We start from the raw sequence: 26,392 nt of genomic DNA, 5'->3' as shown, positions 1-26,392 counted from the left end.
TGTGTCTTGTTCCAGCGTGCAATCTTTCACTGTTTCCAGATGTCACTTAAGTGCTGACATTAATAGGGAGAAATATTTATCCCTGAAGAGTCACAATCATCTCCACACTTTTAAAGGTCGTCATCTTTCATTCAGTAAGAATGACTCAATTCAGTAGCTTTAAAATACCAATCCAGAGACCTATTCCTCAGAGCTCCAGAGATGTTTTCTGTCTGCAGATAGTGAGGCAGTGTACAGTAACAAAACAACATTGGAGACTATGGCATGATTTTATTCATTTATAACTAAAGATGACTTTGCAAATGAGTGTTACAAATCTGTTCCTCTAACTAGGGCTTTGCAATTAAAGTCATGGAGCCAGACATATGATGAAAACATTAAATTGTTTAATGCAGAGAAAACACAGTCCAGGTGATGCAATGTGAATACAGACCAGTTCAGAGTATAAACAGATTTCCAGGTATAGCAGATTAGCAGGAATAATGCAAATATCAGGTTCTCCAGGAGAAGATACAGGTGAGTGGTTAATGCTTTACAAAGAAGCAGGAACTGGCAAGGATATTGTGTTCCAAAAAATATGTTGTCGCACTAGTATCAAGGTTGGGCCTGTTAATTATTGGTATGTCCTGACATTTTCAGACATGAATACCTATCTCCATCTCCAAATGATTTAAGGTGCTTCCACCCAACTAAATTGTAAATATCAACCAAAAAAAGAATCTAAGCAAGGATATCCAAAGGAACACAGAAAGCAAGGCAGTAATCCAAGGTAACAAACATAAACAGGCTCGGAAACATTAATGACCAGCAAAGGATACTGGGAGAGGCAGGCATATACAGGACACACTCAGGTGTGGATGATTATCTAGCTGTGCTAGTTAACCCATGGTAGTGAGAAAAGGCAAAACAGCAGCACCTCTGGTGGATCACAGGTACTGCATGGTAACATAAACAATAGAGTCCAAAATAGTCCCAGAGGTAGGAGCTGCCAAGATGATAACAGCCTCCTGAGATAATGCTGCAGAAGACGTGAGGCAGATTCTAACAATGAGCCACTGCATTTCTGGGGCACTGACAAATGAGTAAATGTTAGGGCGTAAAAAAGAAAGTAACACACACACCTGGTGTTCTATTTACTAAACTGCGGATTTGAAAAAGTGGAGATGTTTCCTATAGCAACCAATCAGATTCTAATCACCATTTATTTCGTTCATTCTACAAAATTACAGCTAAAATCTGATTGGTTGCTATAGGCAACACCTCCACTTTTTCAAACCCACAGTTTAGTAAATATACCCCCTGATGTTCATTAGCTTAGAAGATCAATATTTTGCTCAAGGTACCAAAGTACAAGACATGATATAACTCACCTATTCACAATTGGCTTATGTAAGGTTAATATGGCTTTTATCAATGTCTGCTAAGTATAGTGCCTGAAAAATCATAAATTTAAAATATATATCCTTGCCCTAATAGTTATGGTAATAATGAAGAATAATGGGCAATGGGAAGAAACTGTCTTCATCCAGAGGGCGTCTTTCAGCAAGGGATGACAAATGTACTTGATGTGTACGAACAAATTTTACTATGACAAGTTGAGTCTACTTATTTCTATCTCCCATAGCAAGCAGAGGCACACATCTTTTTTGTTATTGCACCAGCTTTTGATCAAAGATAAAACATACTAGGGGAAACAGTTTGTTACATTAGTCTGCTACAGCAGCTTCAAATGAAGAAGCATTAGAGATCATGCAGATTACCTTCTGGTAAAAATGTGTAAGTGGCTCCACAAGGAAAAATAATTGGCACAGAGTAGAATGTCCCTCCTGCTTTTTAGCAGTTGACCCTGCCAGTCGACTTGACTCCACTGCAGGAAGAGCACAGTTTGCAGACCTCAAAGGAGTCTTACCAGATGGCTGCTGGCAAACTAATCATAAGTTCACAAGTCTAAGTCAAAATACAAAGACCAAGGAAAGTCAAGCCGACAGCAGTGAAACAAAACAGAGGTCAGGGCAGGCAGATATCAAAGTCAGGAACCAAACAAGACAGTGTTAAACTTCTTACTTGCCAGTTAAGGGTTTAATCAGGCAGCCGATTACAGAGATTCTTCTAGAGCAGAGTTTCTTCTTTTTTTTTTTTTTATTTAGTTTATAAGAAAAGACAAAACATACAAAACAATATATACGGGATATAATCAATGATAGTAAAAAGTTGTATAATCAACATTGCTAACATATAGAAAAAAAATACTATAGAGAAACATAAGACAAAAAACAGAAACAGATGGGGTGGGTGGGTGGGGCAGTAAGGGATGGAAGGAGACATATTTAGAGACAAGTAGCATTGCAAAGTAGCACATTCAGGAACAATCATACAGTGAGGCTCACAGGGACTAGATTAGACACTAAGGTTCCTGGGGGGGCTGATGTTCCATGTAATATTCATATCATGGCAACCACTTGATGAACGTGGAGGACACGGCCGTGGAATATTTAAAGCCAATAGCTTCCAACTCATAACTACGTTGGCTTTTGCCAATAATTTTAGAAACGGATGGAGGTAGTGGAGTCTTCCAATGCTGGGATATTGTCGTCCTAGTGGTGATGAGTATGGACCCAGTGGCATAATGACTGTGATGCTGAAAATGAGGTGTATAGAGATGTAAAAGTACCACTGTGGGTTAAGGAAGGATACTGGATTTAGTAGCCTGAGATATCAGATGGAAAACCGCATCCCACAATGGCCTGATTCTGGAACACGTCCAAAAAAAATGTACGAGCATACCATTTTCACCATATTTTCTCTAACAGTATTTAGATACTGAGGGCCATATTCTGTGGATCTTATCTGGAGTGAAATACAGCCTGTGTACAACCTTAATCATCATGTCCAAGTGGTTGATACACTTAAGAGATTTTATAAATGTTCTGAAAGATTTTCTCCCAATCCTCTGCAGAGATAGTGATCCCCAAGTCAGATTCCCAGGTAGCCTGAACTTGCAAATCGCTAGCGTCAACAGGGGACAGTATGGTCCGATATCATATTGAGATGCCACCCGCTTAGGAAGAGGAGAATGATCAAACACAGGGGAGAGCAGGCTTCAATGCCGAGGGATGAGATGGGTAAGATTGTATCCAGTGTCTGATCTGAAGATACTTACAAAAATCTGGAGCTGAAATATCAATATGTAATTGGGAGAAGGGATCTACTTTCCAGAAGATCCTTCATTCACCCAGCTCCCTTTCTATGTCCAAAGTCAAGGCGGAGATCTGGGATCAGTTGTGACAAGGCAATGGTAAAGAAACTGGAGGAGGGGAGAGGAGAGTCGGGTGACGAGCATCATCTTATGACAAATAAGAGAGTCTTTGATACTATGGAGGGTAGTTATAGCAACTGGTCTACTAGGTTTATCCAGCCACAGGAGGTCTGCCAAGGGAATGGAGAGGAGTTGTTGAATTCAGTGGTAACCCAAGTGGGAAAGGGGCCTGCCAATTCCTGAGTTGAGCTTCTAATTTATGTGTGGCCAGACCGCCTCTCACTTTAGAACGAAACATTCACTCTCTGAAAAGTCTAGGGTGTTTATTACACCAGATAAAACAAAATGTGATAACATAATATTTATTGAGGAGAGGACCGGGACAAGGTAGGCGATAGAGTGGAATACAGGATCTTCTGAAGCAGCATCATTTTCAGGAAAGCCATTCAGCCCACCCAAGAGACCTCATAATTTCCCAAGATTTAGTGAGCATCTTAATCTGTCTCAGAAGCGGTTGATAATTACACTCAATAACTGATACAGGATGTGGAGGAATACGTATACCCTGGTATGTCATAGCTGTAGGACACCATTGGAATTTGAATAGTGATTTGAGGGACCGGAGGGAGTTCTGTGTAAGGGCCACCTCCAATTCCTTGGATTTGGAGGTGTCAAGTTTGTAATAAGAGCCCGCTGAATAATATTTCAGCATTTGGGATAATGTAGGCAAGGAGGACTCAGGTTCCACGATAAATAGAACATCATCCGCAAAGATGCTTTTTCTTTGGCGAGTGGTATCAATATGGATTCCTCTGATGTCATCAGCCATTCTAATCTTGGTGGCCAAGGGTTCCATTGTCAGTGCAAAAATTAATGGGGAGAGGGGACAGCCCTGTCTGGTGCCATTGGTGATCAGAAAGGGAGAGGAGAGAAACCCATTGCTGAAGACCCTGGCCGGAAGAGTAGTATACAAAGTGGAGATGGCTTGGAGAAAAAAATCTGACTATTCCAAACTTGGATAGAACTGCAGACATATATTCCCAGTTGATCCTATCAACTGCCTTTTCAGCGTCTAGTGATGGTAGCAGCAGAGGCACAGAGCTAGCGGTATGTGTCTCAATGATGTTTAATACCCTCCTTGTGTTATCTGGTGCCTGTCTTTCAGACGCACAACCCACCTAATCTAAATGAATCAGTTGTGACAGGATGGGGTTTAGCCGGTTGGCAATTAGCCTGGCAAAAATTTTGAGATCGACGTTAAGGAGTGCAATGAGATGGATCATTGCCTGGCTTAAGGATGGCAATTAATTGTGCTTCAAGCATTTCTGTGTGAAGAAACGTATCTTAGGTGTATGTTTCTTCCCAGTAGTGAGGACTGGGGTCAGCTCTGGTTGGAAGGACGAGTAGAAGCTATGTGGGCAGCAGTCAGGACCAGTGGCGTTGCTGCATTTCATGGCATTTATAGTGCATCTGACCTCATCCTCCATCCAGTCCGAGCATAGGACGAAGCCTCATCGAGAGACAGGGATGGGAGAAAGATTGAAGCGATGAACATGTTAATAGAATTGGTGGAGGGCTGGGTCAGTAATGAATCAGTCTTCAGATTATAAAGACACTCGTAATAGGAATCAAACTGGTTCGCTATACTTAAGAGGGTTGGAGATATCATACCTTGCGCATTACACAGAACCTCGATCCGGTTCATAGCGTACTTGTCACGCAGTTTACGGGACAACAATTTGCTGGAGAGCTTACCAAAGAAAAAAAATAAATAAATTAGTATGTAGTGCTTCACTCTGCCCACTGGGGGGCACACAACCTGTAGAGCATATTGCATGACTCAAATGGACTCAATGCTGTTGAACTGCTAAAATATTAATAGCACACAGGCACTAGATGTCAGGTAGGCTGTAACTGTTAGAGAGGAATGTGACGGACTCAACTCCTTTGTATATCGTTTTTTACAGGTCCCTTGCATAATGTGTGAATGTGCCATAGGTAAATATCATCCACAAATGCTTAGTCACACCATACAATATTACTATATGGCCGCAGGGTAGGCGCTTAAAGTGAACCACAGCTGAAGGAGACTCCTAATGTGGTGGAGCTGCAGGTGATACTACAGGCAAGGAGACCCTGTATATAGAGGGCAATGTGTGGTAATACCTCCTAGTGTTTTTGTCTGCCAACAGGGAGAGTGGTTGCAAGCAGCTGTAGTCTAAGGGTGATGTTTAATCACCCGGCCCAACAGTGCAGGATAGAGGAGCCAAATGAACTATTATGGCACAAAGCTGATTGCAGCAGTGCACCTTGGGTCCCGATACACGGCTTCAAGCTCCCTCCTTCAATATAGCCCCCAGCCGACGGCAGTAGATGGAGAGGGAGAATCTGGGCGCAGAACAGTTGGCTAGGTCATCGGGGGGAGGCTCGCAGATAAGTCCCAAGGGTCCAGTGCAAGGTGATAATGTCAGGCCCAGTTCACGCTGCTTGCTGTGAATCTGTGTCGACAGACAGAGGGCAGTATAGATGCGATCGCCAGCTGCCCGCAGGTTCTACAGTGCAAGTCCATACTGCCAATGACAGGTTTGGAGACACAGTAATCCCCAAAACAGGTCACTTTCAGCCGGCCATGGAGGAGTTCTTGTAAAGCATGTCCGCCATCGAAATTAGCCAGGCCATGCCCTAGAGCAGATTCTTAACTCCAGTACTCGCACACCCCCAACAGCTCAGGTCTTCAGGATTTCTTTAATCATGCACAGATGACTTGGTCTACTTGGCTAGGTCAATAATTATCCCACCTGTTCCAGACAGAAATCTTCAAAACATGACCTGTTGGTGAGTGTAAGGACTGGAGTTAACAAACACTGGTCTTTAAAGAGGGAGAGAGCACAGCACCTTTTCACTGACCTATCCACATTACGTTTATAAAAAAAATAGGGGTTTAGTGAAGGAAACAATCTACCCTCGGGAATGCATGCATGAATCTATTCTTTGCTTTATAACCATGTGTAGGGATATAGAACATCTAAAGAAATAAGGTGGGGACTTTAAGTGGCTTGAAAACTGTAGGTTGTCAATGCTAAAAATACATCCATAACTATTAGAAAAACCACTCATGAGAACCTGCCCTACAGAGTAAGACATCCAGCAGAAAGAAATTGTCAGTTACTGCCTGGTATAGAAGTGCTTTGTGACGATTCATAGCAATTCATGTGCTGGATTTTAATGACGAAGGTAAAGTGTAAGTGTAAGTGTGTGTGAATATATATATATATATATATATATATATATATATATGAAAATTCAAGAATTTTCAAAACTTTTGCAAGAATAGTTGAAGTTGCCAATGTGCAAGTAAATACAGTACTAGTCAATTAGAAAAACATGGACTCCACCCATCCATCATTCTAGGGATTAAAATTAAACATTTCATTTTTTGGCTTAACATTTTGAATGAAAGCTTTCCATGGTGTGTAAAATTAAAATATTTTGCACATTTAACTGATGTAACAGTCTGGGTATGTCCACACATTGATTAAATATCTTGATACTTTACATGTTAAAAGCAACAAAAAATAAAAAAAATAGGAAATAGTAAACATTCCAGGTGATCAGGGAATACATTTCCCACATTTTCACTAATAAAACTATAATGATTAAAACATATGATGGAGTCACAGAATGCATCACTTAATACAAACCATCTCTCTGAATAAAGTACACCATTACAGTTTAATTTAATCCAGTTCTAACCAAACACTACTTGCAGCAAGCACAAACTCGCTAGTTTGAATATACAATAAAGTGGGCATATTTGATCACTTTTGCTGATATGTTTAAAAAGTAATGCAACACACTAAACAGGGACTACATGCAGTAGCTACTTTTCCTCTGCCAAAAGAAAAAAGTTAACTTCTGTATGTAGTCACACACTAAAACAGAACGTGAACTAAAATTGTTCTATTTTAATAATCGATAATTATTGAACCATCAATGGAAAGTTGAATTCTATTGTATATTCTTATTTAAGAATAAACATTGTACCTGCCCAATTGTGTTGCCATTAATCCTCCCACTGGGAAGCCCAGGCTGTAGGTTTGAGTCAAAACAAATAACTACTCAGCTTTGTGGAAAGCTGGAACCCTTAGTTGTAAGCCTTGTATACATGTTTTATAGTGGTCCAATATTTGTGGGTGTGGGAACGGTAATTTTATATACTTCCTAGAGATCACGGAAGACGTCTTTAAGGTTCCCAGGTCTTTCTGCAAAATCCTGTACCTTCCTCACTTTTTGTGGGGGGCGGGGTAGGGGAGGGAAGAAAAAAAAAAAAAAAAAAAAAAAAAAACGACACTTACACCCACGCTCTTCTGCTCTTATTTTATGGATAACTTTTGTAGAAGTCCGTGAGCAACTAAAAACCCATGAAGCCCATAGTCAAACTTGTTTTGGCATATGCAAGTTTAGAAAACACCAGGTAGATACTAAACTAGTTGAACCCAAAGCAACACCGTAGAGAGCTTTGGATTCCTCGTTTAACAGGATAGATTTTCTAGCCTAAAACAAAGGGATTTGTAGAGGGATCTTTTCCCATTTAGCAAGCACTATATCATCTATGCACACCATCAGAAAAACTGTCAGGGAAACAATTTAATAACCCCAGGAAAGAGAAACTCTAGTACATACTTTCAGAAACCTTTTATTTGCGGGCATTTCCAAACTCTGTAGTCTTATCTCTAAATCCTATTGCATTTCATTCACTTGCTGTATATTACCCAAATCAGACTGTTACTGGCCATTCTGAAAAGTAGGTTAACACATTGCCTAATTTATTACAATTATAGACTACTGTATCCAGGGGTTTTTTTTTGGTCCCTTCATGACAAAGACCATTTTACATTTTTTTACGATGTGTCCATTGTGCCTGAAATGTTTTTTTGCATCACCAAGGCAAAAGTAGCGATATATATGTTGTTCTTGTCACCTCACTCTTCCAAAAATTGTGCTCCTTGTAATGTTTACATGACTGCTTCCCCATTACTTGCCTACAAACTTAATAGCCCTGTAGGGGGAATAGTTGGGGGTTTAAATATTTCATACATTACTTTGAAGAAATGTAAGCTATATTAACACATTCAAGCTTATACTATACTACTTTTTTTTAAAAAATATAAATCAGAACACACATTTTAACCAAAGAATTCACCTAAAATGATTGATCTTCTCTTTTGCCAGCAGTAATAGATTCAATGTAAACTGGACCTAAATATCTTAACAGAGGCTTTTATGGTGAGAATGGTAAAGAAAACAAATTAATTTCCACATTGTGTCCCAAAAGCACATTTAATACAGTGACTTTATTCCCCTCTGATATCACAAAATCATAGACAATAAAGTTCATATTGTAGTTTATGTTATTAAATGTAGACGTTATATTCTCTCCATCTCTACAGTGTGCTCTAGGTACTGGATATACTGGTGGGGCATGCACGACCCAGTGCATTATTACATGTATTGGATTACATTTTCAGGACTCCTATAAAAATGCCTAAGTGCTCCAATATTTAATATGTGCAGTTTGAATGCTGTGTGCCACAAAAGAGGTAACAGAAATCAAATTAAATTATTCCCAGCACCCTCTGTTTGATAGAACGGTGGGAACACTTACTGTCCCCATTTTCTGATAATAATAAATAAATAAGCATGGTGCCATAGTGGTTAGTATTACTGCCTCACAGTGCCGGGGCCATGGGTTCACTTCCAGGAACTTTATCTGTGATGAGTTTGTATGTTCTCATTTGTGTGGGTTTCTTCCTGGTGCTCTAGTTTACTCCCCCACACCAAAAACAAACTGTAAGGTTGAACTTCTGACAAATGAACCCTAGTGTAGGTGTACATAAGGATTATCCTTTTTAGGTCCTGGGTGCCCTTTCAGGTAGGAGTACCGCTTATGACGACGCTAGATTTATCACTGACTAATTATGATCAGGAAACAAACTAAATTGTTCCAGGCTCCCTTACTGTTCAGCCAGGATGTCAAACTACACAGGAAGGAAACAAAACAGCACTAAAATTAAAATGTCAAATTTACTTTACAATATAATTTAACCAATTATGTAAGGCCAAATAAACAATCATACTTAAGGATATTAAATTATATAGTACACAAGGCATTTCATTACCAGAGAGTATATAACCCGCCATTTGGCACCTGTGTCTGTGATTAATCTTGGGTTTATAGGTTAGAATATCCATATTTTAGCTGTTATTTATTTTCTACGGAATTGTGCAGAAAGATATAATTTTAAAATTAAAATATACAGTACAGGGCTAAGTTATGCAAGATAATGTTTAAATAACCAATTTAATTTGTTACATCATGAAGTGATCACTTATTGAAAAACACTTACAGTATAAAACCATAACAGAAAGGTCTCATTGTACGTCCACACAAACACTTTTCCACGCATCAGCTCTCCAACTGACATAGGGAAAACTCCAACAACTGTAAACTTCAGCGACTGTAAAGGAAAACCATACCAGTATCCCAAGAATCACTTTAGCAAGAAGAGGGCACCTTGCAGGAATAATTGTAGTAATGTTATATTTGCATAGTACACAGTTAATTGTCCTGGAGGAGTTCCTCAATCTCTTTGTCCCAGTTTTCATCCTTTATTTTGTCAGCGCCAGAGACCACTTCATATTCTTGGACCACCTCTTGCAATTCCTTTATCCAGTCTTCGGATTCCTCTGAAATGAAGAACAACGGAATCACGATGAAAGCATCTATTACCCTTACAACACAACTACCGCACAGAACAGGAAGGAGGTTTTGCTAAAGTCACTGGAGACAGATGGTCATGATTTGAAGCAGCCAATGTGCTTAAGACTTAGACAGTGACTCCACCTTCCATAATGCCTCCTTGTTCCAACGATACCACACCACTATACTGGCACAAACACATACCTCCAACATTTATAATCCTAAAACTGGGACAAAATGCCCCATCCCATTTCCACCCACAAATGGGCAAATTTGGGTACAACTCCACCCACTTTTCTGTTAAGCCCCATCTCTTTTGCAGACCATGAATCGGGATGTTCTGCCAAAATCGGGACAGTTAGAAGGTATGCAAAAATGCTAGTTACCAATGGATCTTTTAAAATGGGTGGCTGATAATGCTGCTGCACCAAACATCTTCCCCAGCCACCATTACAATTATTATTACACTACCTTATGTATTCATTGTTCCCTACTTGGAATGTAAGCTCATTTGGGCAGGGACATCTTTACCTTCTGTATCATGTAATTGTACATAATTTGTTTGTATTATGATCCCCTCAATGTGCAATGCGGAGTAATATGTTGGCAATTGAGAAAAAAACAAAACAAAAACAAAAACAAAACTGTACACTGAAAAAATATTTTAACAAAACAACACATAGCATGTTTATACAACTATCACATAGTAAAGCAGTTTATTCAATATGCACAAGAGTTATTACCTTCTGCAGTGTCAACTTCATCTTTTTTGTCAAGGACAAGCTGCTCCATTTCTTTCCTTAGGTCTTCTTGGTTCAGGTTGCAGGAGTCAAATGCTTCACTTACAAACTCAGATACTTCAGGACTGGTAGATATCTCCTCTTCCTCCTGTGTAATTAAGACATAGCACTCTAGTATTTATTTTAGAATATTGTTTTTCATTAATTTGCAATATTGTGCTACACAGAATTGTATACAACCATACAACATACATTTATGTAAGCAAAACAGTTTATGAATACACCATCATACACAAGATAGAGAGTTACAGAAAAATTGCACATTACAGATTAACCGGTTAGGCTTTCCCTCTGCTTGTTAGTGCACACTGGTGTCTGCATTTAATAAATTGCCTAATGTGACTCTGTATCCAAGGACCCCATATTTGTATACACTTTGCAGGACAGTCCCTGTGAAGATGAGAGACAAGATTTTTCAGTGGGCCGAGGTTCACATTCCGGCACTCATGGCCATCTTTATTCCCGGAATAGAAAATTGGGAAGCAGATTTCCTAAGCAGAAAGTGGGGTATAGAGGGGGAGGAGCTAGGACTTTGTTAACAGAAGTTAAAGTGCCAGATCGCCCTGTCCCTACTCTATACCCCAATGTCCTCCAAACAATGCAAGAGAAAGAAAAATTTTCCAAAACTGATGTTTTTACCCCTCAAGAGATTTAACGTGCACATCTTTTATATTGCACTAATTCCACAGCACTGTACAGATGATATTTGTTATTTACATCATACACACATAAGGGTTTATTTTGTCAGCAGTCCACTAACCTACTAGTATGTTTTTGGAGCATGGGAGGAATACGGAGCACCCGGAGGAAACCCACAGAACATACAAACTCCACACAGATAAGGCCCTGGTCAGGAACCAAACTCATGCCCCAGTGCTGTGAGGCAGAAATGCTATACAATCATCTATATATTAATAAACTTGAACCAGAGCAAGTAAGAGACTGCTGTGTGAAGTCCAAAAGGGAGCTACAACCAATCAAGAGCCAAGTCTATGTAGGGAATGACAATTGTATTAACATAAGGGTACAACTGCTTCAGTTTTTCCAGCCAATTAGTGTCTACGCTGCAAGGAAATTGCCTCCTATTCTTTAACAGATAACTGTACTTGTGATGCACCCATTCACCAACACATAATTACATACAGAAATACATACACAACATTCCCAATACAAAAATAATATATGACAATTTGTTATACACCGTAGGGCTCTCCAGTTTACACTTTCCTCTTTTGCACTCCTGTTTCCACCTTCTCCAATACTCAATGCAATCACAGTAAACAGTGTCACTCTCTCTCTTTCTCTCTACACTTACAAACATTACACTAAATCCCCCACTGTTTATTACACCTCAAACACTTTATTTCTTGCAAACCCCCCCTTTCCCTCCACTAAAGGGATACACATCTACAGCCATCTGACTGCCAAACAGTTATGCCTATGCCAATTTATATAATCTCCATGTATCAAATTGTCCTCAATTAATTATGCCAAGAACTGAAAATTAAAGTATATATTTTATCGTTACCTCCTGTGGTTTCAGTTGTGTCTTCATGGCTACTGGTGGAGTCTTTGGTCTTACCGTTTCTATAATAGATTGAAGAGCAATCATTGGAAATCCTCATAAGAAAAAGAATAGTGAATACAATATTTTTTAGACAAAGATATGCTTTCAAATATGGTACCAGTAATAAACGCAGTACAATGAAGCACCAGTCTCTTATCAACAGAGAGGCTTCCTGCTATGGCCTGCCTAACCTTGAAGGCAACCGATTTCTCTTGCTGCAAGCATGGTAAGAAAAGCTAGGTATTTACTTATTTGGAGCGATTAAATATAGTAGGTACTCGAAGCTAGGAAGTCCGTTCTTCATATGTGGGTTCAGAATTCTCCTCCGACACTCGATTTGTTTAAGGAGAAAATGAATTTGCTCCTACAGATGGATTGGCTGGAGGCATTCCTCCTTCAGAAGGGTACATTAACTTGTAAGTTTTTTTAAACCTGGGAAAAAGTTATATTAATATCCTACCCACCCTGCTGCGAGTACAGCTCCATGATTGTTTCCACCGGGTTTGAAACTAGAGTATTTCTCCAAGACCCTCCAATCTCCACATAGGAGATTAATGTCAGCCTATATGCCAGCCTAGTTATTTAATATGGGACGGAGAAAAATGGAGGGGTTTATGTCTGCCTTCGCTCCTGGGCGATACTACAATTACAATGTCCTGCAAGTTAATTTTGCTAAAAATTCATAATTTATTTATGCTGGGAAAATTTGTATTTGAGAAAGTTAAAATGTTATCTATGTAGACAAGAACAAGACCCAACATCGACGAGTCTCTCTGACCATACTCACAAAGTTATGTAATACTATATATGTACATGTCTGTTGATGTACCTGAAATGATTGTCAATACATAACATAACTATGCTTTATGTATCTGAACTTTATATTTATTTATTTTGTTAACATTTTTTTTATTATAGTAGGTACTAAAGCTATTAATTACTGTGGTCCAGCAAGCAAAAATATACATTATTGGACACTACTAGATATGAACCCATTAAGTGCAATATATCTTGAAGTGAAAATAGGTTATGGATTAAAGGTCACTTGTTTGTTTGAAAAATGGAACCAACTCTATTAAACAGCTGTCTCAGTCTTACTGCACAATCAACAGGCAACTTGCACCTTACTAGCTGCTGTGGAACCAAGTCACACCAAAGGCTGGCATGGCAAGGCATGCTAGGAATTATATATTCTGTGGCTCCCTGGCTGTTCCACAGTAAAAGCAACTACAGTTGGTCAATTTTTAATAGTGATGAAGCACTGTGGTAGAATACAGCTACAGGACACGTTCTTTACTTTTTTTTAAAAAAAAAAAAAAAATTGGAAAAAGCCAGCTAAAGATTGTATATTATAGTCACTTAGCTATGCTCTGTTAAGAACCAATGCAATATTTAGAAAGCAAAAAAAGCAGTAGTTACAAAAAATAAATAAAAAAATAAATATGTAGCACGTGTTTTAACAACAATATTAATAGTCTGGTTCAAATACGAACACATATCTGTGTACACATATTTTTTGATTTTACAACATGTACTGTTGCATCGCTTCATGGTTAAAGCATTTACCACCCAGGAAATAGTTTTTTGCTGTACCTTCTAAGTCGCCATCATCTTGCTTGCCATTTGTCTTATCAGATTTTGCAGTAGCCTGTTGGGCTGCCAGCGCAGTCAGCTGTGCAGACTGTTTTATCAGAGACACTCTATAGAAATAATTCCTCCAAAATACGTCTTCTTTCACACTGAGAAGAACAACATATATAGCATCTATTCAATATATTATTTTTTTTAAATAAGGCAATTTTTATGTGATGTAAGTTGTTTTAAAGCTATTCAAACACTCCAATAACACTTCTACAGTTACAGAATTGCATTGTCTAACAAATATTGATTAAAACGTAATCTCCCTTGGTGACAACCAGTCAGATCAGAATGTTCCACTCTAGGTGAGTAGACCTTATCTTGCCATAACTTAATATTCATCCAAGACAAAATATTACATTTTGGCTGGTGTTCTTTTTTAAGAAAGATCGTCTAGACCAGGCGTCGACAACCCCTGGCATGCGTGCCAGACGTGGCACGCCAACCACTTCTGTCTGGCACACCAGGGATGCAGCTGTCAGACTAAAGAAGCCGAAGATACCTAAAATGGAGCTGCTGCTTATGAGTAGCAGCTCTGTTTTTGTTATCTTCAGCTCCTTTAGTGAAGCATGTCCTGTGGATGGAGATGCGGACTCCAAAGCCAAGAATGAGGCACAGGAGGAACTTGGGACACTATTGTGTGGTATAACATGAATGTTTTTTTGTAGGTTCTATTACTACTAGTATTATAATTATATTAGCATGATAAAATAAGAAATAATTACACACACACACACTCATATATATATATATATATATATATATATATATATATATATATATAGAGCTCGCAGCGTGCTCGTGTGCGGTGGTATGGCCTATATCACTTCTTTTACTGTTTGGATCATAAAAAAGACTGAATTTTCTATTTGAGTATGTATGTATATATTATTTTATCCACACACACCAATGAAAACCTAGTATAAAAGAACGTTGTCTAGTACAGTCATGATTCATCTTGTGCGGTGGTAGTCAGTTTCACGGTACTGACTGCCCTGGCAGAAAACAATGACCTGAGGAGTCTGACTGAATAATACACAGACCTGCAACAGAAACTAGTTACCGGAGTACAGATTACTTCAGATCACGACTCGCTGTGTTGTCGGCTGCAGAAAATGACGTCATCACCAACTGCGACTTGGCTGAAAGCGGCGATGGACGGACACGCCTGTCATTTATGTCATGTAAGTACTATTTTAGGGGTGTGTACTATTCAGTCGGACTCCTCCTGTCATTGTCCTCTGTGTCAGGGTAGTCAGTACCGTTAATAGGTACTACACCCATCTTGTGTACCACCACCTTTTATATGTCAATAGGTGATTTCTCATAAATATATAGGTAAACCAAGTAAATGTGCCACAGAAAAATGCTTATGGGTCCTGCAGTTGAGACAGTAAACGTTTGGTTTGAACCATAAACTTGTCTGCGTCGTGGGACAATATTTGATGAAAACAATTATGGTGGTGGTCACACTGCAGTGGGTGAGTAATTAAAAAGTCTCAAAGTATTTTTTTTACTATTTGAAAAACAAAAATCAGGTCACTCACAGTTTTGGAACAAGGTCAAATCGCATACGATTAAGCAATTCATCTTCCTGAAGCATTACAAGAGCAACGGGGTACATCTGTTCAAAGTCAAAATGAAAATGGACACCAGCAGGAGGGTCTCTAAGGAAGTTTCTCCTGTCCTTAAAATTAAAACATAAAAATTCATAAAGAAATAACTTTCTACAAGGCATTTCCATAGAAAGTATAAAGAACGTCTTTTCTATTTTCACTATACCTCTTTCCAATTTAGTAATTATTAAAACTATAGTAGATATGTTATTTCATTTGTGTTAAAAGATATGGTAAAACTGTACATTAACCTTTATTAGGAATAAAAATAACATATGGGATAAAGCACTCTACTGTAAACTATATGTATATTAGAAGACAGAGGAGCTCCGAGACCATATGAAAGTACAAGTCTGTAGGCCAATTGATTTTGTTACAGACATTTGTGGAGAATTCTAATATCCGTAATTTGCGGATTAGTCTTAATACAAGTTGTTCTACTGAACACTGAAGTGAAGGAAGGCACGGTTCACATAAATATTATGTACGTAATACATATATTAAGATCACTTGTGTATTATAAACACACAATTCCCACAACATGCAAATCTTTTGTCATGCAAGACAGTTCTGATTTTTTTGCATGCAGCTTTACTTCCGAGGAAGAGACAAACGTTGGACATTTTGGGAGGCCTTGAACCTGAACAGGTGGAAGCAGTAAGTAGTTTTCTTTTGTTCCTCTATATCTACCATATGTCTACCTTTTCAAACACTCAGTTTACAGGTTTATAATACTGGTCTCTATAGGTGCAAACAACAAACGCAAAAACAATGAAACCTGGAAGCAAGTCAAATTTAACTGGATCTTATTTATTAGACTTTACTGCATCTGAAATTTGTTCTTACACAGATTTCATCATTAAAGGTAGATAATTTCTTCAGTTTGTTGTTAATCTGGAACTAGCACCTTGTAGTTGCTCTTTATATAATCTTCCTGCAGCTAAGAATTATACATTATGTTACAAAACGGACAATTCTTGATAGGTCTTTCCCCCTAACATTCTTTTTTCATATAGTTCAGTAACTATTATAGAAGATTGATGATTGGCTGGTTGGTTTTGACATGTGTATTTCCCACATCTTTTTAATACAGACAATAGAATTATATATTTTGGATTACTTTGTTTGTTTGTAGAAGTGTCTTTTGGGGAATTTTGTGATCCAAGTATTCCAGATGTTATTTACAATAAATCCTTTATTTGCATACAGCCCTTCATATTATGCCATGAGGTTTCAGCTCCCCCCCAACTCACGGTATAATTGAAACCAATATTTGGCTAACAAATGTATCTGTTTCCGTTTTATAATTGTGACCCCAGTAATAATAATTTTTAAAAGGAGCTTATGTGAATCAAATTAGCAGTTTCCTGGCTTTGTAAGTTTTTTTTTTGGTTTTTTTAAATGAAGTAGTTTTGTGGTGGGGTGGAGGGAGCAGGGCAGCATTCATTGACACAGCGTTATGTGCAATGATTGTAGCAGTTAAGGCTGAACATTATCACCTCTTCTCATTAAGACATTGTTGTAGTTTGTACCATGGTTGCATCAGCCAGTGTTCAAAAACATGAGAGCCAACAGCTGCAGAGAAGGTAATACAAAGTGTGAGGGGGTGGGCCATACAGTTCCAAAGCTACATAGCAGTATCTAATTAGCCAACTAAACAATGTTACACCACAAGAAGCCAGGCAACCCCAGTGTCCTAAAATGAAGCTCACAGGTACCATTGTTGTACCATGCTGTTTATGTCAAATATATTTAATGGAAGCCACTTATTTCAAAGTGGAATTAACCTTTAACCCATTCCCCACTGAGCCTACATTGGCACTTTTGGGTTGGTCGCATTTCATCACCAATAAGTTATTTGTTTGTGCAGAATCCTCACAAATTATACCTGTTTTTTCAGAAGACATTAAATTATCAGAAAATATCATTAGTTTGCTTATACCTCCTGTTACCACAAAGTGGCCAAAATAAGTATTTGGTCTTTTTTACTTTTTAAGTTGCAAGAAAGTAAATTAATAGCAAATTTATATATATTTTTCCTTCTAAATATCACCAAGAAATTACTTTGTAGTTCTTGCTTTGGCATCAATCTACCTTTCTAAAAATAGCAAAAGGCAGGATACAAACACCTAGTTTTTCATAATAAAATCTACACTTGAAATGGATCACACTTTTTTTTGTTGTTCGTTTGCACAGTCTTGAAGAAAAGCATAAAATATGTAGGAACAACATGGGTATCCCAACTAGGCATACCATTTTGAAAACTATCCAACCTACCACATCAAATGGAGGTAACTATAGTTTATTGAAGCCTGGATGGGGGAGATGTGAGCATTATAATGCCCCTTCTCCACACACACAATTCTGTAGTGTAGGGTATTTTTGTATGGTAATCACCAGACAATAAGTACTAAGGGGGCACCTTATTTGAAAGAGGGAACTATATTATTACAAACAAGGATGCCCCAGAGTTTCTAGGTGCTAGGATAGGGTAGATCTTTGCATTACAATCATTACCTCATCCTGGGCTCCTTGATGTTTTCTGTAGTTTATGGTGTTCTTGTTTGGTGATCACCAGACAATAACTACCAATTGGCCCTAACATTTGAAAGAGGAAACACCCTTCTTTCAAGTAAGGGTGCCCCTGATTTTATTGAAGCTAGGATGCGGGAGATATGCGCACTCCTCCCCCATCCTTGAACTTAATTATATCTGTAGTGTAGAATGTTATTGTCTGCCAATAATCAGATTATATATATTAAAAGGAACGCCCCTCTTTCAAATGAGGCTGCCCCTGAGATTCTAGGTTCCAGGTCGGGGGAGATATATCAACTCTAGTGCCCTCTCCTTTCCCTGGCTATTCATTATTTTCCTGTAGGCAGTGTGAGGAGGTTGTGCTTAGTGGCATCACAGTGATGATAAAATTAAACCTTCACCCCTCTCTCATCGACCACCAATAGGGAACTGCCCTGTGTTGGAGGGCTGGGGGGGGGAGCACTAGAAGATCCTTTTGTGGACACCTTTATGTAGCATTCATACCACTACTTTTCCAGTTTCTTCAGCTTCAAAGTCGGCATCATATTATTGGTGACGCTTAAATCGTTACTATGTGTGTTCTTTCCTTATCTACATTGGAATGACTCAAGAACTATGTACTTTAGGGCTAAATGTTATGTCAATTCAGCAAAGTCAAAAGACTATAAAAAACAAAAAAACAAACAAAAAAAAAAACCCAACAGACATCAAGAAAAACAGAAAGACCTTAAAACCAGTTCTCAGACACCGCATTGAAACACACATGTAAGCCTGAAGTACTGACAGTCTGATTCATTAACTACATTAGATTAGAATCAAGAGGAGATGTACTACAAGCTTAGCTCCAGCAGAAATGTAAGTGGAAGTAATTCTGTAGACTGTTTGCCTAAAGGGTCTTATTAAGCCTTGCATTTTTCTATGTAAACCTTAATTAAGAGTGAGACTGTATGTAATATTTGGAATTTATGTCTCCTGTCCTTTGCAAATTATTTGTATGAAGATTGTAGGGTTAAGCTATGCGACTGTAATTTTGAATATATATTAGGTTTAGAAGTGTGTTCTCCTTCCTGTTAACTGAATTTACTGAAACCACTTTTACTAGTATTTTCTTTCCTTTTAGATCTTTTATAAACTTTGCAGTAGTGCTATGTGTTTACTGTCAATGAATTTCACTTCTTCACTGGTTTTGACAGTCATCCATTTTTTAAATAATTTTTTTTTTTTTTTTAAATAATTTTCAGCCTATAATTTTTATATAGACATACATACACAAAGGATCCTGATGCCAATTAGACCAAGACAGTCCGTTGTAATATTTTCTCTTATTTATATTGATGCTCTGTTTCCCCCTTTCTCAGTGACCTATTTAGGGAAGTCTGAGGAAGTGTTGATACAGATGTATCAGGGATAAAAGTAATTGGATTTCCTTTATAATCTGTCTTATTGTGTATTATTTTTCCTTTAGGTTTTTGAATATTTGACTTTACATTTGGCATTTGTGTGTATAAATTGGAGACAAGATGTTTAAGATTATAAATTGTATTATCTTGCATTAATATAACCTTACACTATTATCTTGATTATTTTACACTATAATATTCATTATTTTCTCAGCATTAGGCCCTGCGACCATGTTATGAAATACATGTTTCTTAATTTATTGAGGTGGTTCACTGATTAATTATCTAAATTCACCACTTTTCTTTCACGATTATACTTTTTCTATATATTGTTTTTATTTATGACATGAATTTGTATTATCTCATCATGCACATTCGTAATAAAGAGCAATGCAATTATTGACTATATATGTAATGGATATTCTTCTTACAGAGCTGCTCCTAGTGAAAATTTGTGCCGATGAAGATGGTGTCATTGAAACAAAGTGAAAAATACATGATGAACATTAGACATTTGAGCTTTCTATTCATTAACAGAAAGCTCTAAAATGCCACATCAAATATTCTTACCGCTGACAGGGCTAGGATTTGTTGTTGAATGGTTTCCTCTTCATTATAGCCAACCCAAGGAGGAACTGCAGCTTCTGTTAAAAACAAATAAACAAATTCACAATGATGCTGTTACCAGTCCTAAAGCAAAGGAGGGACAAATTCACTAAAACTGTGTTTAATGAAAGGTGGTGTTAAAAAGACCAAGTTTCAATGGCAATCCCTTAAAACAGGGCAAGTGTTTAACAACCACAAGAACAGCATCCTGCACCAAAGTCTAAAGGAAAGGAAATTGCTTTTGTTAAAACTCTTATAATTGAAAACCCCTTCAAATTCCGTATTAAGTCATCTTTATCATAAATCAAAATTACAGTAATAGAGAGAGTGGCTAATAGTAAAGACCGATTTAATTAAGACTTGAAAACACTGTATAAAAAGTGTAAGAAATTCCATGTGATTTGTGCAGAATGTAAACAGGAACACTATTAGCACAAGCGGTACAAATATGAAGGCAATCAGTCAGAAACACAAACAATATTAAGGTACAGAGCCAACAGGATTAGAAGACCAAAAAAAAAAAAAAAAAGAGCCAATACAGGTAGAACACGCTAGACAGGGCAGCTGCTGGATATTACAAGACAGAATTGCATACAAGGTAAACAGTAGTGTTTATGTGTACCAAGTGTGCTTGTATGGCAGCTATCCTTTGTTTCTCACTTTCTCATTTCAGTTTTGTTTATGAACTCCACTAGGAAGTTTGGGAGTAAATTTCAGGTACATGAAATAAAAATTCTATTTTTGCCTACTTATTGTTTTCCCACATCTTCCATTACAGTTTTAATATAAATCCCATTGAGCATAAATCCCTGAATAAAGCACAGATAATGTGATCTTTCTATGAGGCGGTGTGTGTATTAACAGGATACTTGAGAGGTGTAAAATTTAGGTTATCTATAATCCAGCAAAATATTGCTTTAGCAGTAAATTAAAGAATGACAGTAAGTGAAAATTAAACATGCACGCAAGACGGATGTTAAAAATAAAGATTAATTTGCACAAACAATTGGAAGTCATTACTGCACTAATTGGGCAAAGGGTAAGCTACTTTAGCTCCCAAAGTCAAACATGAAGAATGCAGTTACATCAGCCATGAATGGAAACATGAATTATCACACGTGTCTTTACAAGTTAACTCTGAAGAATGCAGAAACTCAAATACAGGAGAGGCAGTATAGAGATGGCAGAATTGGAACATTTTTGGATAAAAACAGTGAGGTAACTGTTTTCTAACTTGTAAATAAAGTAATGCATTAGGATATGGTAATGCATACCTGTCTTTTTTACATTCTTTTCCTGTACAAACTTTTCCTGTTCCTTCTGGAAATCACCAATGATAGTCTGTAAAATGAGGTTTCAGAAATTGTAACAAGTGGGTCATGGATTCTTGATAAAAATCAGTTTTGAAGAAAAACAATAGGTAAATGTGGAGCCGTTTAGGTATTTGAAAGTTTGTTTTCACATAAAAAAAAATAGTAGCAGTCAATGCTCAAGGTGCATGGACATAAGTACATATGAGGAAATCAACTGTACAACAAAGACCAAGTAGAGGGAAGCAAATAGCAAACTTGTACAATCCCCATTTTTCTAATTGTCAGAGCCATAGAGGAGGTTTTTCAGCCAATCGGACCAATCCGCCAATATACGACAGTTTGGTCAGATATCGTGTTAGTGTGTATAATTACACAATGAATGACAATCGTCCCAAAGTACAGTTTGTCGGCATGTTTGATAATCTCATTCTAATCACCTTCCGATCCTACAGTGTGAATGCACTCACTATCTCCACAGAGTTTAGAGTCATGGTCTTTTCAGCCTATGTCGGTAACGAACATGTACCTTTGGCTAAATGTAGAGTGCTGAAGATGGAATAATTTGTTTGCTCAGACACTGAATATTTTGTTTCAGAGTCACAGGAGCTAACGAAATTCATTATGACATGTGGATAGCTATAACAATCAGTGTGACAAGAATGAATGCATACGGTGCTGTCATTCTCTAAACGAATATAGGACCAGATTAAGAGCACAGATCTGAATGTAAATCATGTGTAGAGTGTATGCATGAATTGCCCGATCGGTCGGACCTTCAGTCGTAGGTACAATTGTTGTAGATAACAGATTGGTCGGAAAATTCTCCAGTGTGTACCTAGCCTTACTGAGATGCTAGAGCCACTGAAACTAAATACCTCCCAGTGTTTCCACCACGCACTTGAATACCACTGGCAAAGGAGTTTTAAGACTATTTGATCGCGGTTTTAAATTTATTTTTATTTTTTTTATAACTGCCGACAGGATCTGTTGTCTCGGGAATAGAAATGGTTTCCCTAATGGTTATGCTACAGTGCAAAACCAACCCTCCAGGAGGAGAAAGAGCAATTAACAGTTATGTTTACAATTCTTGCTGTAGCTTATTTTATGGATATTATAAATAAACCTAACAACGTCTTTGCTAATCGTGTATTCCCTTGTCATTAGAAGAAAGCATTCGTTCCATCTACTCGCTGCATCATTTACTCTACACCACTGGATTTAAATCTAGAAGTACTAGTTTAACATCAGGTGATATTTAAAATATGCATTTTAGCAAATCTAACTGAAACAATCATACATTATCAACAATTTAATATATGTAAAAAAATATGATTTCCAGATTTTCAGCCACTGACTGTTCATATTAGATGTGCTAATTTTTCAAGAAATCTTTAGGTTTAGTGATGAAAATGGGGATTGTTGCGCAGACCATGAACAACACAAAACACTCTCCAGTAGACAGTCTTGTACATGCCAGATACAGGCCGATTTATGTGGTTGCAAGCAAGCATATGCACTACATATGGCATGTTCGACAAAAGCAACTCATTTGACACAGGTTATTTTTGTTTAAATAGGCTAATGTACCCAAAATCCAGAAACATCAACCACAAAATTACAATTATTTAACTTTGTTAAATATGCTGAAAATGCATGCAAACCTTATCAATGATACCATCAATTTTGCCTTCCTCGACCGACTTCTTGATGGTGTGGGCAGTTTCAGACACTGATTCAGATATCTTTTTTGTAGCAACTGATGCAAAGTTTAAGAGATAACCTGCAACACAGAAAAAATGAATAAATTACAAGACCAAGATGATACATTTTTCTCCATTAATAGCACTTTTATACAACTCCTACTTGCTAGTTAGGCCCACCTAGCCCTAAAACATGCTTCCTTTGGAGTGCAGTACACCGACGTCTGAACCCACCAATCGGCAGAAAAAGAAACGTGACAACCTTTAATTGCAGTGTATAATTTATTTGCAAACGTTTAAGACTGCTCGGGTTTTTTCTTTTCATCAAGTTCATTGTAATAAAAAAACTGAAATGTCTTACTTTTAAACACAGTAATTGCTTAATAGATAGTCACAGCGTTATACCACATCATTGATTAAGATAGACCCATCCTGGCTGCTAGGCCTTGCCTCCAAGCTGTTATACTGCGAGAGGATTAACACACTTGAACAAGATTAGAAGAGACTGCTTAAAGAGAAGATATTCAACATAGGATGTTTTGTCACAGGCAATTTACACCTGCGCACATTAAAATGGCAACACTCACTTGAAACAATACTCATTTTGAAAATGTTCTACAATGGAAATCCACAGTTTATTATATCACAAAATGCAGTGCTGTCTAACTAGCAGTCTGCAGCATGACTTATTACAATCGCCAGTCTCAACATCAAACTCAATATTGCATCTGAAAGACAACAAAAATAGGAGTTTTACTAAAAATATTCTGGCTTGATGCAATCACACCATGGCATAATTAGTTAAATGTGGCTCAATTACAAAAATTCTGAAGCGGAATGAAGTCACAGTGGTTTAATTGGCTGAAACCAGTTACATATTCATCAGACAGAAGCTCTGTGCTTTCATTGGATGAAATCCCAGTATTTTCTTTCTGCTGCCTCTGCAGACCAAAATGTCAGCAAAGGAGCAAGTTCGTTTTATTAAGGATATGGGGGGGGGGGGGGTATATAGTGGAACATGGTAGATAACTGTCTGAGGTTGTTGCAACTGGGAGAGTTACAATGACAAGAATCAGGAATGTGGACAGCACAATGGCAGGGACATAATACAGCAAATAAACCTCATTTAAAAAAGCATTAGGAAACATTACCGATTATAAGGACCACCCCTGGATTCTCATCCAAATGTCAGCATATGACATCAGCAATTGTACATGCTGTACTGGAGGAACTACGGATCGCAGCCCCTCTCCCTCTGAAGCCAACCCACTGTTAAAAACTGACAGCCACTATGGGCCTTTAAACTGGATTACCAAAAGATGGGTACAACACTGGAAACTTTTTTTGTGCACAACACACTATAAGACAGTATATTTTATAAAGGTTAATTTACAAAATTTCTTGATCACTGGGTCCAGAATTTCTTCCTCCAACTTCTTCACTTTCAACTGTTGGCAACACTTATGGATTTTACAATTTACATTGATGGTTCTTAGAAGCCAAAATAAAATACCAGTGTTATCCTATGCCTCATGTATGTCTCCCTCGTGCAAACTTATCAGTTCTTAACCTCTACTACCTCATGTTATTTTTGCTAGCTCATGACCATCTATTGAGGCTTTATTTTAAATGCATTCATATCACTTATTTTCTGTCAATATATTTATTTTTACATCTGTAAGATGATTGTCCAGCACTACAGAAACTCTGGTACCTCATAAATAATGATGAAAATATCAGAAATTCTAAATGCAGGACTGCTGATTGAATAAAGTATTCCCTGAAGAAAGGGGCTGGCTGGCAAATGTTAGCCTAGGGGAAAAGACTATGCTCAGCAGTCTATTACTAACATTTTAAAGGAGAAAAAAAATTGTAGGTATCCAATGTGACCCAGCCCAAATTAGCCCACTATGTGACCGGCACTGGGGAGCATGTGTCTGCCTAAAGATAAGAATATTTAAAATAAACATCTATTATTGTGAATCAGCTCAGGGACTGCTTGTCAGAAAGTTGCCAGCTCGTCCCAAAGAGGACATTATATAACTGTAAACAAGTGTTCCCAGCACAAGTTACTTACTGCCGAAGCCCTTGGCCTGTGCGAGCAATACATCCTCTGCCTCTTCCACCTCATCTGCATTCTCAGACTTCTCCACGGGCTCCGCAGGCCGCTTGCCTTCTCCCTGCTCCGCAGTCACGGCTTCATCTTGGACCGTGGCCTGCGTATGCCGCTCTTTATCCTCGGTAGCCTGTGTGTCTGACCCTGGGTCAAGTCCCAGCCAGCTGCCCAGACCACGAAACATGTCAGCTGCACACCCCGGTCACCGTCCCCGAGTGCGCCGGTTCTGTGCTCTTACTGAGGGCTGTGTTGTTGTCTTCTCGCTCGAACGGTCAAAACTTCCTCGTCTTCACTAGTTACGTCACTAAAAGACAGTCCAGCCAATGGCAGATGCCGCAGACGTCACGTGACACTGTCAGTACATTGGCAGACCAGCTCTTGTCTTCGAACCACCTGTCACAAACGTTAGCCACGCCCATTCTCTCGCTAGATGGCACGTGACTTGCGCGCATACCCTGCACAGGGTGCGCGCCTGCCAAGGAGTCATGTGATAAGCTGCGCTGTCATGTGATAGGATTAAAGTTGTCCCTATTTATATCATGGACTGACTGAGAATGCCGCTGTTTGTTATTTTCTAAAATGATAACCATGTTTTTTTTTTTTTTTTTTTTTTTTTTTTTTTTTTCTTCTCTCTCTCTCTCTCTCTCTCTCTCTCTCATAAACTCAGTAAAAAATAAACCTGCCGAGGAGACAGAAAGTGAGCAGCTGAAAACAAGTATGAAAATATGGAGAATGATGAGAGGAATTGGGAAGACAAAATGAGCAATTTATAAAGGGTATATTATAAAAATACAAATATTTTGGGAAAGCTGTTACAATGATAGTGAGGAACTGTTGGAGAAGCAGAAGCTAAGAAATCAACAAGGGAAGTGCTACTGTGCGGATATCGTATCATAGATTTGTAAGGCAGCACAATGCTCCACAGTACTGGGCAGTGGGGAAAAAAGGACATACAAGGGAGACGAATGCAGAGAGGAAAAGAAAAGGTCTGGAGAGCCCTGCACATGAGAAGTTGGAAGAGGGCACAGTTGAAACAAAGGCACAAGTGTGCCTCAAAGTGGAGATTGGGACAGTTGATTTTACTG

General features: G+C 38.2%; 1 protein-coding gene across 1 annotated transcript; it reads right to left on the bottom strand.

Annotated features, from left to right (window-relative positions):
• Positions 1-8,577: 8,577 nt before the first annotated feature.
• On the bottom strand, positions 8,578-25,634 carry SYAP1 (synapse associated protein 1). The gene is made up of 9 exons (XM_075195105.1): positions 25,269-25,634; positions 23,153-23,271; positions 21,453-21,519; positions 20,143-20,216; positions 15,569-15,708; positions 13,977-14,122; positions 12,345-12,403; positions 10,760-10,904; positions 8,578-10,003 (listed from the first exon to the last, which is right to left on the bottom strand). The coding sequence occupies exons 1-9, from the start codon at positions 25,489-25,491 to the stop codon at positions 9,876-9,878; spliced, it is 1,101 nt and encodes a 366-aa protein (XP_075051206.1). The 5' UTR covers positions 25,492-25,634; the 3' UTR covers positions 8,578-9,875.
• Between the last annotated feature and the right edge of the window lie 758 nt (positions 25,635-26,392).

This window comes from Mixophyes fleayi, chromosome 2 (assembly GCF_038048845.1).
Source record: "Mixophyes fleayi isolate aMixFle1 chromosome 2, aMixFle1.hap1, whole genome shotgun sequence".
NCBI classification, from domain to species: domain Eukaryota; kingdom Metazoa; phylum Chordata; class Amphibia; order Anura; family Limnodynastidae; genus Mixophyes; species Mixophyes fleayi.
The sequence above is the reverse complement of the archived record's forward strand: the minus strand, read 5'-3'. Positions and strand labels throughout refer to the sequence as shown.

Coding starts and splice junctions, on each gene's coding strand:
- SYAP1 (XM_075195105.1), bottom strand. CDS start 25,491: ATGTTTCGTGGTCTGGGCAGCTGGCTGGGACTTGACCCAGGGTCAGAC. Junction 20,217..21,452: donor AAAGAATGTAAAAAAGACAG/GTATGCATTACC, acceptor TGTTTTTAACAG/AAGCTGCAGTTCCTCCTTGG. Junction 14,123..15,568: donor TTTGACCTTGTTCCAAAACT/GTGAGTGACCTG, acceptor TGTTCTTCTCAG/TGTGAAAGAAGACGTATTTT.